The 14,602-nt window shown below is 38.7% G+C and overlaps 1 protein-coding gene across 10 annotated transcripts in view; it reads right to left on the bottom strand.

The window, feature by feature from the left end:
• The window catches only part of LOC106870292 (large neutral amino acids transporter small subunit 2), a 280,148-nt gene that overhangs the window by 93,484 nt on the left and 172,062 nt on the right, over positions 1-14,602 (bottom strand). For all 10 annotated transcript variants that reach the window (XM_052970797.2, XM_052970761.2, XM_052970799.2 and 7 more), the window contains 2 exons: positions 13,729-13,854; positions 7,317-7,416 (listed from right to left, as the gene is read on the bottom strand). In XM_052970797.2, the coding sequence (XP_052826757.1) occupies positions 7,317-7,416; positions 13,729-13,854 (226 nt within the window). The remainder of the gene's footprint in view (positions 1-7,316; positions 7,417-13,728; positions 13,855-14,602) is intronic.

Below are 14,602 nucleotides of genomic sequence, written 5' to 3'. Positions count from 1 at the left end.
CATCACGGTACTCTCTCTCCTTCAGACACACACACACATACAAATTGTGTCAAGCAGAGAGCCAAATACATAGCAATATATATAGAGAGAAGAATGACGTAAGATGGTCAGCTAGAGGATCCTGTTTTAACGAAGATAAAGTAAGGCATTGGTCTAAACAAACTTTTTATATTGAAGAAAATGTTTACATAACAAAGTAGTTTCTTCAGTTGTCAAGCTTTCTGTCATTTCAACAAGTATTATTGTAGTTGCATTGATAAGTAGGTGCTAAAAATATATACTCCCTAACCTTATTCCCATTGATAGAGATCAGTTTTCATGAAATTCTTCTTCACAAGAGTGTTTACACCAAGTTGAAGGAAAAGCTAAGGAAGGGCTCTCTACGTGATCGCTTGATGTGCTAAAAATAGCAGTCAAATATCAGTCACCTCCCTGACTGTGTTACACAATAAAGATAAAACACATTATATAAGGTAGCCCCACCCCCCACCCACCCCTGGAAAAAGTTGCGAGCTGGCAGAATAATTAGCATGCCACAATTTCTTCTGCCTTTACATTCTGAGTTCAAATTATGTCGAGATTGACTTTGCTTCTTTTCCTTTCAGGGTTGATAAAATAAGTACCAGTTAAGCACTTGGGTTCATGCAATAACTAGCTCACTCCCCCAAAATTTCAGGTGTTATGCCTATAGTAGAAAGGAAAACAAAAAAATTTTTAAATAATAATGTTCTCCTAGACCTAGACACTTCAAATTGACATAGTGGTCATGTTCTTAGGGATGGCCAGGGATAGAATAAATTTGATCAGAGGTCCATGTAAATGGGTCCATCTCTCAAAGAAAAACCTTGAATAATGTAGCCCAGGACACCCTGCCAGAAATCAATTTGAGGTAATCATGGCTGGAATATCTTCAATTTTGATCATGTTTGCTTGATTTTAGGACTGACCTGCAGCTAAAAACTAACAACAATAACAATAAAGTTACATAACCCTTCTCGCCACCATCCCCATCTCTGCCACCACCATCACTACCATTATCATCATTATCTTCTTCCTTCTCCTCATTAAGATTAAATAGTTATTGTAATTTTTGGTATGTAGACCCAAATCAGTTCTGATCAAGTAGATTCTATGACACACAGATCATAGAAATATTAGATGCAACTATGAAATATACTGTTCCACTTTCAAGGCATAAGAGAGTAGATATAGGAATGACTATGAGCTGAAGAATTTGCTTCCTAACTTCACTGCTTCAGGTTCATTCTTACGGTGTGGCATCTATGGCAAGTGTCTTCTGTTGTAGCCCTGGACCAACCAATGCTTTGCGAGTTGATCTGGTAGATAGAAACTGGAAGAAGCCTATCATGTATGTGTGTGTGTGTGTGTGTGTGTGTGTATTTGTGCATATGAGTGTGTGTGCTTATGTCTCCTTTTAACATCACGTGATAGTTGTGAACGAGTGTTACAATCATACAAGTAATATCATTTGTAGAGAAAAATAACTTTGCTTGTAAACAGGAGAGGGTGGGTAACAGGAAAGAAAATCTACTTCAAAGAAAACCTGTCAAAGAAAATCTGCTTCAACAAGTTCCATATGACTCATGCAAGCATGATAAAGTCAACGATGATGATGATGATGGTGGTGGTGGTGGTGGCAGCGGCGGTGGTGGTGGTGGTGGCAGCGGCGGTGGTGGTGTACTTTGTGCCTTTGTCCCACTGAGGACCATACAACACACTCCCAGTACACAGTAATTAACTGCAGGAGGAGAGCAGGAGAAATGCTATAATTCGGACATGTAGTCTAATACTGCATATTTGTTCTTGTTGTTTCATCCCAGGCCAGCCTTGGTTGAGTAATCCTTTGATCCAAGATGCTTCAGATGTGACCATCCCATCTTATTTTCAGACACATTGTGCCGAGGTCTACTTTATCTAATATGCCCTTTTGTTTTAAGATGATAGGTTGACATTTGAGAAAGATTTTCGCTGTTAATTGAGTGAACACATAAAGACTCCCTTAGAATTCCAGTAGATTTTTGTGGTGACCATAATAGAGATGGATGAAATTAATTTGGTTAATGCGAAACAGTTGCTGTTCCTCTATCCTTTAGAGAGCAGTAGTTTAACTCTCTAACATTTAAACTAGCCATATCCAGCCTCTCACACCTATCTAACAATGTCCTTCTAAAAATAAACAATCACATCATTGAAATCTTGAAGCTACAAGATAATACATGATTTATTCAAAACAATGTGAATAAATAGCATTACATTTGACAGAGTAATTTGAATGCTAAAGAGCTAGTAGCTATATATGCTGAACATTTCGGCTATTATCGTTTATTTATGTCACCTACATAAAATCAATATTTCCAAAAGTCCTGTTCTTGAGTTTGTCATCTCATCCAAAAGACACTATTTACTGAATTCTATCATCATCATCATTTAGTGTCTGCTTTCCATGCTGGCATGGGTTAGACAGTTTGACTGAAACTGGTAAGCTGGAGAGCAACACCAGGTTCCAGTTTGATTTGGCATGGTTTCTACAGCTGGATGCCCATCCTAACGCCAATCAGTCCGAGAGTGTAATGGGTGTTTTTTTCATGCCACTAGCACAGCCACTTTTATGTGCCACCGGCATGGGTGCCAGTTACATGATGCTGGCATCGGCTATGACTATGATATCACTTAGCTTGATGAGTCTTCTCAAGCATGGCATATCGCTAAAGGTCTCAGTCACTTGTTATTGCCTTCATGAGGCCCGACATTTGAAGATCATGCTTCACCACCTCATCCCATGTCTTCCTGGGTCTACCTCACCCATGGGTTCCCTGTACTGTTAGAGATTGGCACTTCTTATTTACTAAATTCTATAATCTTTTTAATAGCCTTCTACTTTTACTGTTTCTCACTGAGCAGACAACAATCTTCTGCACACATATACATATACCAGTGCAGTTGTTACTTTTGCATGTCAGAATTCTAGAAGAGGCCACACTTCGTTGAAGATATCACACAGATTTCAGAAGATATCACATAGCAAAGAAGCACTACTGAAGATTCTGTGATCGTATTGGGCACGTTGGCTTGGTGAAGTAAATCTTTCACTCTAAACTATATACACCAACAAAGAATTGAAGTCAGCCTAAGATATGCTTTATACAGTTTACATTTTGCATGAACTGAGAGAAACCCTTTGTTGTTAAACCAATGAAGAGGCAACTGCATGGTCACTCAACTTGCAAAAAACAGCGACCAAATCTCCCTCAAATAATACCCTACAATCTTCAAAAATAAAAGATTATACATTAGGTTGACTTAATTAAATCTGATAGGAACACATGGAAGGAGTAGATCAGGAAGACATGGGACGAAGTGATGAAAAAGAATCTACAAACATTGGGACTCACAGGGGGAATACAAGCAACTGGGACTCCTGGCAGTTTGTTGTGCTTGAAAAGACACATCAAGCTAAGTAAAAGCATGGTTGCCCTTGCATACAGGCTCGTCCCCTGTAACCCTCACCAGCTGAGTATCCCTAATCTTGCGGACTAATAAGTGCTGGTGCCATGTAAAAAGCACCCATACTGGTGCTGTGTAAAAGCATCCAAAACACTCTGTAAAGAGGTTGGTATTATGCCAGGCATCCAGCCGTAGAAACCATGCCAAAACAGATATGGATCCTGAACAGCCCTTCAGCTGGTTAGCTTCTGACAAACCATCCAACCCATGCCAGCATAGAAACAGCTGTTAAATGATGATGATGATGATGATGATGATGATGATGATGATGATGACAAGATTGGATAACAAGCTATTACATACAAAACTATACTCAAAAACATACACACAACACACAAAACTATAAATGTCAATATTATATCTGGAATGTCTTGTTCATAGGTCTACTTGATCAGTGCTGACTTACAGTACAAATACAACTTCATCTTCCAGTTTTCTTGCTCTAGTTACTACACTTTTACTACACCCCACCGACACTAATTAGGTCATGTATGTAACAACAGCCATCAACTTCAGCAAATGACCTATTTAAGTAATTTTTAGACCATTACTCTTATATCAGATACATAAAATATTAGTTGTCAATCACTTTGTCAGAGATCTCAATGTACTTATTTAATGTTTGCGCAATGAATACACAATGCTGTGTTCTTGCGAAAGCCTTTCTTACACATAGACCAAGATAAAGATCATTTCCCAGATGGCATTGAAGTTTCATTCTCTCTGGTACTAAACAGTAAATGGTATTTTGGTCTTTGTCATGATTGCAATTAAAATTGTAGACTTTTGTCAGAAGCAATGTTGCACACTCTAACAAGCGATCATTGAGTGAGTGCAGCTTGTAGATCAGACCAATCACATCCATTTTACTACTGAGGCTGTTGTTTTATATTCAAAGCAAGGATGGCAATAAGAAGAGTTAACAATAAAGTTAAAGATCTAGAAAAAAATGACACTGAGAGAGGATGTCTACATTCATATATATATATATATATACAAGAAGCTTCCATATCAACACACACACACACGCACACATCAATACTTATACATACATCTTAACACACATGCACATTTATTACTACTTCCCATGCCTTTTTGGAATTCCTTCTCCCTCTTATCAGATGCAACCACAACCTTTACAATGTTCTGATCCAGAGTTCTTTCATATGCAATACTTGTCTCTTTGTACAGAACACCACAATCCTACTTAGACTTCATTCTTTCTTCTATGTTACAGACCATTTCTCCAGTATCACCAATAACATTATTTACTGTATTAGAAGTCAACTTTGTGGTTTATTGTACATTGAGAAAAACTGGTTGGAGATAGGCAAACCATTTTACACAGCATCATTTAAGTGTCTGATGTAAAAACACTGAGTCACTTTGACCTGTAGCTTGTCGTTTCAATTCTCTTGGTCGTGACTTTGCTTTTCTCATTTCTGATTTCTCTTAACAAAGAACTACCATCAAAAATTAACTCCCATATACTTCCTTCGTTATCATGTAAATTTATTTACCATGTGCTGCTGTTTTGCTTTTTGTTCTTGAAATCCTTTAGATGCAGACCTAACTTTTGGATCACCACTGCATTGAATTTATATATATCATCATCATCATCATCATCATCGTTTAACGTCCGCTTTCCATGCTAGCATGGGTTGGACGATTTGACTGAGGACTGGTGAAACCGGATGGCAACACCAGGCTCCAGTCTGATTTGGCAGAGTTTCTACAGCTGGATGCCCTTCCTAACGCCAACCACTCAGAGAGTGTAGTGGGTGCTTTTACGTGTCACCCGCACGAAAACGGCCACGCTCGAAATGGTGTCTTTTATGTGCCACCCGCACAAGCCAGTCCAGGGGCACTGGCAACGATCTCGCTCGAAAATCCTACAGGAGCCAGTCAGGCGGTACTGGCAACGGCCACGCTCAAAATGGTGCATCTCATGTGCCACCCGCACAAGAACCAGTCCAGGGGCACTGGCAACGATCTTACTTGGCTTGCCGGGTCTTCTCACGCACAGCCCATTTCCAAAGGTCTCGGTCCGTAGTCATCGGACTATATATATCGGACTGTATATATATATATATATATATGTGTGTGTGTGTGTGTGTGTGTGTGTATGTATGTGAGAGAGAAGAGAGAGAGAGAGAGAGAGTGTGTGTGTGTGTGTGTGTGTGTGTGTGTTTGTGCCCCTCTTTGTCTTGACATCACTTGAGAGTTGTAAATGAATGTCACTGCCATACAAGCAGTGTCATTCATTTCCAATATTCTGTGAGAACAACTGACTATGGGGAAATATTACCTCACTTGGAAACAGGTGACAGTTGGTGACAGGAAGGGCATCTGACTACAGAAAATCTACCTCAGTAAAACTCTGTCTGACCCATTATTGGAAAGATAAGACACCATACTATCTATCAGTAATAGTGTAGTGCTTATCTTCACAATAATGCTAACTTAACATTCAGCATGAGAAATTTGAGAATTTGCATCACTGTAGATTACAATCATCATAATAAACGTATACTGTATAAAAACAACAAGCTGGTATTGATATCATATTACTTTCAAATTATAGATATGTATCTATTTATTGATTCAATAAATTTAAACCAAGCAGCCTATAGGTTGTTGGCTGTAATAAGAAGCAGGACTTTAAGACACCAAGATATCTTTAGTACATTGACCTAAGCCAAATGTCTACAGTAAAGTGGACTTCACTAAAGACACCTAAGGGTCAGATGGTGGTGTTAAACTGAAAGTCTGTTTAGGCATACCATGAAAAAACAGCTGCAGTCTCCAATAGGCTGCTACAGTTTCCATCTACCAAATTTATTTCATGATGCTTCAATCAAACCAAAAGTGTGGTAGCAGACACAAGGTACTGCACATTGGAATTGAGCCCAGATTCATATGATTGTGAAGAAAATTTCTTTGCTTGTGCCCACAAATATATGCAGGTATATATTAATCACAGTATACGGTATCATAGATCTAATACCACTGATTTTATCAAAGTGTTTTGTGCAGGATATTAGGTAATCAGATTATCTAATAACTGCACTCATTAGAGATGGGTGGTATGGAAAAAATGGTAACTGCTCTCTAAGAGCAGTTGATTGATAACACTGTATTTTTTCTGACTTAGGGATACTTAGACAATGATGTGTGTGTGTGTGTGTGTGTGTGTGTGTGTGTGCATGTGTGTGTGTGTGTGTGTGTGATCTAATTTAGATGTTGCTTTAGTAAAGTCATTAACAAGACCATATAGTTTACACTATAGCAAGGTTCAATTCCTATGGGCAATCTTGCAGCTTCTTCCTGTCATGTATATAAACTATATATATATATATATATATATATATATATAAAGTAGTAAAGCTAGTAGCCACATCTAAGTGGCAGATGAATGTTACTACTAGTTTAACCCCAGGTGGATTCTCCGCCAGCTGGTTTTCAGTGCAAGCTCCGCACCCTTATATACAATATATTGCTAGCAGGGGAAGCGAACCCCTACTACTCTCCAGTAGCTGACAGCATTGCGGGACTGGCCGGTTTCAAGCTAGTTGGCTCATGTCAGCCACGCACACCTGTGCATTGGAGTGATAGCTAAGATCTGCCTCTGCCAGCAATATATTGTAAACAAACATATATACACACACACAAGTGCTCTCACACACATGTAGATACATAGGTGCAGAGGAATAAACTAAGCAATTTTCATATTCGTTTTCCTAAATGCATGTTTGTAACTGCTAACATCAAAGAAGAGTGTCGTTACTTACCACCCTGAGTAGGAATACAAGCCAGCATAAAATGAGAGTGCTATGTGTCCAATATCTTTGTTTGTATTTTCAAATGGACGCTTCCATGTCTCACTTTTCCCTGAAATAATGGTAAAAATAGCAAGAATGATAAACAAAAACTGTGTTCATAAACCATTTTATAAGTGCGACTTACAAAACAATTTCATAAATGTGAATTACAAAAACATAGAGATAAAATGGGTAAAAGAAGATAAATGTGAAATAGTAGTGTGTGGCTGGTGAGCTCACTTCGCAACCAAGAGCTTTTGGGTTCAGTCCCACAGCAAGGCAGGATCGGCAAGTATATTCTACTGTACCACCAAGTTAATAAATGCCTTATGAGTGAATTTCATTGGTGGAAACTATGGAAGCCCATCACATGTGAGTGTGTGTATGTGTGTTGTGCGCTCGTGTGTGTGTGTGTGTGCTTTAACACCGGGTAAATTGATAAGAATATATTCTCTTACACCCATAAGCACAGCCTACCCACAAACTAGCAAAGCACATACCTTGAGTACATGTGCTCGATATTGTCTATATCCTTTGGAGAAGAGCTTTTGACTCAAGTGAAATTGTAGTCGTGGCCGATGCCAGTGCCACCTGACTGGCACCCATGCCGGTGGCATGTAAAGAGCACCATTCGAGTGTGGCTGATGCCAGTGCCGGTGGCTTGTAAAAAGCAGCATTCACATGTGGTCAATGCCAGTGCCACCTGACTGGCTGGTGGCATGTAAAAAGCACCATTTCTGCAGGGTCGATGACAGTGCCACCTGACTGGCCCCTGTGCCAGTGGCACATGAAAGCACCCACTACACGCTCGGAGTGGTTGGCATTAGGAAGGGCATCCAGCTGTAGAAACCTTGCCAGATCAGATTGGAGGCCGATGCAGCCTTCTGGTTTGCCAATCCTCAGTCAAACTGTCCAACCCATTCCAGCATGGAAATTGGATGTTAAACAATGAGGATGATGATGATGATGATGATAATGATGATATATATGTATATATATCCAAGTTATGTTATGCCTGAATGGAACATGAACATTAAATGTTAATGATGATGATGGTGCGTGTGTGTATGTTTGTATCTTTGTGCTTGTCTCCACTGCTGCTTGACAACTGATGTTGGTTTGTTTACACCTCCATTACTTAACAGTTCAGTGAAACAGACAGATGTAATCAGTACCAGACTTTAAAAATAAGTACAGAGGTTGATTTGTTCAACCAAAACCTTTCTGGACAGTGTCTGAGCATGATTGCAGGCCAATGATGACAAGATGAAAAAATAAACAACAACCACAATAATAATGCCTTTAGTAGAAAACTAAAGGCACAAACCTGAAATTTGTGGGGAGGGGTAAGTCGCTTACATCAACCCCAGTGTTTCATTAGTACTTGTTTTATTGACTCTGAAAGGATGAAAGGCAAAGTCAACCTCAGCAGAATTTGAACTCAGAACGTAAAGATAAATGAAATGCTGCTAAAGATAGGCGCAGGAGTGGCTGTGTGGTAAGTAGCTTGCTTACCAACCACATGGTTCCAGGTTCAGTCCCACTGCGTGGCACCTTGGGCAAGTGTCTTCTAATATAGCGTCGGGCCGACCAAAGCCTTGTGAGTGGATTTGGTAGACGGAAACTGAAAGAAGCCCGTAGTATTCATATATATTATATGTGTGTGTGCGCGTGTGTGTGTGTGTGTGTGTGTGTGTGTGTGTGTGTGTGTTTGTGTGTGTCTGTGTTTGTCCCCCCACAATCACTTGACAACTGATGCTGGTGTGTTTACGTCCCCATCACTTAGCGGTTCGGCAAAAAGAGACCGATAGAATAAGTACTAGGCTTACAAAGAATAAGTCCTGGCCGCAGTCAAATGACTGAAACAGGTAAAAGAGTAAAGAGTAAAAAGAGTAAGCATTTTGCATGGTGTGCTAAAATTCTGCCAGCTCACTGCCTTTCCTTTTCTTCATATTGATATCATTAAATATTTAGAGGAATGGAATCGGTAGAGTATCAGGTAAAATGTCTTGCATCAGTATAATAATCAACATTGTTTTAACATTCACTTTTCTATGCTTGCATGGGTCAGATGGAATTTATTGAGGCAGATTTTCTATGACCGGATACCCTCTTGTCACCAACCCTTGCCTGTTTCCAGGCAAGCTAATATTTCCTCATGCTCAGACATGTTTACAGGGACACTAGAAATGAACAACACCACTTGTGCAATGGTGAAGCTCACCTACAACCATAATTGCAATGTTAATACAAAGAGGCACAAACACCCCCATCCTACCTCTTCCTCCTCCACCCCACATGCACAATGGGTTTCTTTCTTCTGCCTGACAAATTCACTTGCAAAGCTTTAGTTGTTCCGAGGCTACAACAGACAAAATTTGCTCCTGTACTATTGGCACCTCCAACTCTGATTCCGACTCCTCTTTATGCAATTAAGTGATTGTCGTCTACATATCTCATAAAGCATATGCACATGCTTGTACTTTGAGTAGGCCTATATGTTATAACTGGTTTATATTAAAGAATAAAGACATTGTGAGTCAGAATCAGAGCCAGTTTAGTTTTACTGACTCTAACTCCAGCTACCCCTTAAGTGTTTCCGACATGGTTGGGAAGCGAACTTCTTAACCAAACAGTCATGCCTGCATCTGTATTTAGTAACCTCTGTTCAATTTCTGAGTGCAAACTTCGTCATTCTTGACAGTGCTTTTTATCCTTCTGAGGAGGATAAAATAAGGAACAATCAAGCACAGTGTGCATAAGTGTGTGGTGGTGGTGGTGGTGGTGGTGGTGGTGGTGGTGGTAGTGGCAGGGATCAACACGAGTGATTGTTCCTTCCTCCACATGAAAACTTATGGGTTATGTGCTTTACAACAAATTATTATTTAACTTTATCCCCACCATCACCACCAACTTAAAATCAACAGTAACTAGTGATAGTCTGTAATGGCAACTCACCTCAGGACTCACAAACATATTAAACCTTCAGTTAAACAATACATACATAGAATACCTGCATGCTTTCCTTTAGTTCATTTACTCCAGTTCTTCTCAGACTTTTATTTACTGCACCCATTTTTCTCCATTTTACACTTTTTCAATGCCCTACCGCAACAAATCAATGACCCAGCCCCCTAACCCTAACACACACACACACACACATCCTTTTTAATGTACATTCAAATAGTATTAAGTCAGGGTTATTTAGTTCTGGGCACGAGTTTCACTTGAGTGACTGCTAACTGAGACACCACCCTACTCAAGGTGAAACATTTAATGAATCTCTGCTTCACTCTAGTTAGCACAGGGCTTTGGCTGATCTCACATGCATACTCTTTGTGTTTCATACACAACCAACATAGATACCAGTTAGAAGTTATCTTTATATCCTAGTCATATTCTTTCTATATTCACACACACACACACACACACATATATGTATATATATATATATATAGTCATGAATTGCTTGAAATGTGGAGTAGATAAACAGCCGACAACTAATGAAGGGTCGTTTTTATGTTACTTGTCTTGTTTTCCATTTGTTTCTCTTGTTCGCAAAAAATGGTTGTTTTCGTATTTCATGTTGTTTACATTTTGTGACGTCTGTACCCATATATGCATATATATATATATATATATATATATATATATATATCTGTAAGTATATACATATATGTATGTATATATGTATATATATATATATATATATATATATATCTGTAAGTATATACATATATGTATGTATATATGTATATATATATATATATATATATATATATATATATATATATATATATATCTAAGTATATACATATATATATATATATATTATTCATATTTATTATGTATGTGTATATATATATATATATATATATATATATATTTACACACACATTTCATTGCCCACATTCAAGTTGACATATGTCTTTTCTATGCATGTAGGCAGATTATGAGATTAAAAGATGAGACATATAGCTAGAATTGATAATATTCAAGCATGTACATGTGTGCGCGCGTGTGTGTGTGTGTGTGTGTGTGTGTGTGTGTGTGTGAGAGAATCCATTAGTCAGGAGAGCCAGACAGTCATACATTTGTCAATAGAGTGGGTATATTAATCTTAGTATATAGCATTTGTGCAGGGATTATGTAATCACCTAATTACCTAATTCCTGTGTGAAACTGAATGTTAAAATCAACCAAAATGGATCGATAATACTCTATGCTATTGCATATTGTATACTAGATTGTACTACTATTGTATACTATTATATACTGAGTTCAAATTCTGCCCAAGTTGACTTTGCCTTTCATCCTTTCAAGGTTGATAAAATAAGGACATTTATCCACTCTTTCTTCTCTAGAACTTACAACCCTCTGAAATTTCTTCCCCACTATGTTCTGACTACAGCCATTGATCAACAAATGTTGCAACTAAACATCACCCACAACAATCTCATCAGTACCAAACTGGCAAATTGGCAGACTCATTAAAGCACTGGATAGAATGTTTTATGGTATTCATTCCGGCTTTTGCACACTGAGTTCAAATCCCACCATGATCAACATTGCTTTTTGACTTTCTGGGATCAATAAATAAATTAACGGTCCAGTACTATGTGGAAGAAATTAGCTGTGCCTCTACCTGGAAAGAGATGGGTTCTGCCAAGTTTAAAACATCCAAAACAAGACATGCTGTTTATCCTAACACCACTCTGATGACTCAGCAGGAGACCAGGGTCCAATGTGGAAGGGCCTACACAGTTCATGGACATTCCCTTTAGTTATCCAACTAATAAAGGCTTCCCTTTCTTTTTTTTTTTTTTTCTTTTTTTTGCTTAATTCTAATCTTGTCTTGTATGTGAAGCTGAGTACAAGTGACTCCAAGATGTGGTTGAGAATTAAGGATACAGCTGATGTATGCAGCAGAAATGATAGCACTGATATGAATATAAATGAATGGGAATAAAACCCTGGATAGAAATGTGCCGTGTATCAACAGTGGAAAGTACTCAGAGCAAAAGAAGAAAACCAAGAAGACGGGAAGAAGAGGTGAGGTCAGATCACCAGACATTAGACTTCATGAATGAAATGATACAAGAGGCCATAATGAATAAAAGACCATAACACAATCCAATCTAATACATCCATATATCTCACAACTGATATTAAAATAGTAATAATAATGTGAGAGGTTTAGTTTTGGTGCAGAGAATTAACCTATGACCGTGATAGCTATTTTAGATACTGAAATCTTGAATTGTTATTCATGTAAGTGCCAGTGGAGTGCTAACAGCACCATCACTGCCAGAGCAGCGGTCTGGCTTCCGTGCCAGTGGCACATAAAAAACACCATTTGAGCATGATCGTTACCAGCGTCACCTTACTAGCACTTGTGCCGGTGGCATGTGAAAAAAACATTCGAGCGAGGTCGTTGCCAGCACCGCTGGACTGACTCCTGTGCAAGTGGCACATAAAAACACCATTTGAGCGTGGCTGTTGCCAGTACCACCAGACTGGCCCTCGTGTCGGTGGCACGTAAAAGCACCCACTACACTCTCAGAGTGGTTGGCATTAGGAAGAGCATCCAGCTGTAGAAACTCTGCCAGATCAGATTGGGGCCTGGTACAGTCATCAGGTTCGCCAGTCCTCAGTCAAATCATCCAACCCATGCTAGCATGGAAAGTGGATGTTAAACGATGATGATGATGATGATGATGTAATAACAAAATTTCAATCAAAATTTTGATCTAATTATGGACACCTTAATGTGAACAGTTTTGGGCAGCTTGGTAACATGTGGATTTGGTAACATGTGGATTTGGTAACATGTGACACGCCCCAGTACTGGAGAGATTGGTAGCATGACATTAGGAGTCTTGATTGGCTGAAGGGTGAGTTTGGGAGATGGTGAAGGGCATGGTAGTATGATCTTGGGTGGGTTGGTGACATGGGATAAAGGGTAGCCTTTTGTGGATTGGTAACACAGAACAACAAGTAGTCATGAATGGATTAATAAAGGGCCAAAGATAGTTTGTTTTAGATGTGTTGGTAACATGGGGCCAGGATCAGTTTTGGTTGGGTTGGCAACAAGGGATAAAAGGTAGCCTTTTGTGGGTTGGTAAAACAAGACAACAGATAGTTGCGAATGGATTAATAAGGGGCCAAAAGTAGTTTTAGATAGATTGGCAACATGGGATCAGGATCAGTTTTAGGTGGGCTGGTAACATGGACAAGGTGTAGTTTTGGGTAAGTTCATAACTTGGATAATATGGTATGAAGGCAGTTAAAAGTAAGTTGATAACACGAGACAAGAGGAGGTCTTGGTAGGTAACATATGAAGATTCTTATATAAAAAAAGGAGTAAATGTAGAACACTTACCTGATATTAATGTATAAAATCCAACAACAATAACAATAAGTAAAGCAAATATTTTGGTTGCTGTGAAAATTCCCTGCACCCTGGCAGCCCACCTTACGTTTGCACAGTTGATGAAGACTATGAATGCTGAAAATGAAACAAAATATCTAAAGTAAACAAAATTGTAATTTATGATATTTGTTGTTTGAAAGTTAAGTTAAAATGTTATATCATATATAAGAAATTTTGTCATCAAAGACAGTTGTACAGAGAAATACAGTTGGAGCAAATTTAAAGAACTATTACAGCAAATACATTTACATCAAGAGCAGGTGGCAGGGAGAGTGAGTTGCTAATTTGAATAGAATTATACTATAATTCTTGATGTTCCTGTGGTTTGGCTGTTTTGGCCGTGTGTTACATCAAGGGAGGTAATTATTCAAATGAGAAAAGATATATATATATATATATATATATATATATATATATAAAAAGAGAAGGTAAAGGGGGAGACAAAGAGAGAAACAGAAAAAGTGAAATCAATAAAACAATAGAAAGAGAAAACACAAGTGAAAGAGAGAGTGAGAGAGAAAGACAGAGGGACTAGGTTTATATTATTCTGCAGGACCTCAAAAATGAGTAAGACTGAAGATGTTAATGTTTTTTGTTGAAGCTGTTGAAAGTCAACAGCCACAAGAAAAACACGATCAGGTTGGAGATTCCAGAGGGATAGTATACTGAGGAAGAAGGAATGGGGGAAGTAATTGATATGGGACCTGGACCTGGGGAAGGGGACCTTGGGCTTAACAAGAATGATAACAGAAGGAGAGACAAGTGGCAAGGAGTGTCCAAGTAGAAGAGGTATCAGATTAGTCAGGTCTGAAAAACAGAGGCC

The sequence above is a fragment of the Octopus bimaculoides genome, chromosome 1, assembly GCF_046866305.1.
Source record: "Octopus bimaculoides isolate indiv1 chromosome 1, ASM4686630v1, whole genome shotgun sequence".
Lineage (NCBI taxonomy): Eukaryota > Metazoa > Mollusca > Cephalopoda > Octopoda > Octopodidae > Octopus > Octopus bimaculoides.
The sequence above is the reverse complement of the archived record's forward strand: the minus strand, read 5'-3'. Positions and strand labels throughout refer to the sequence as shown.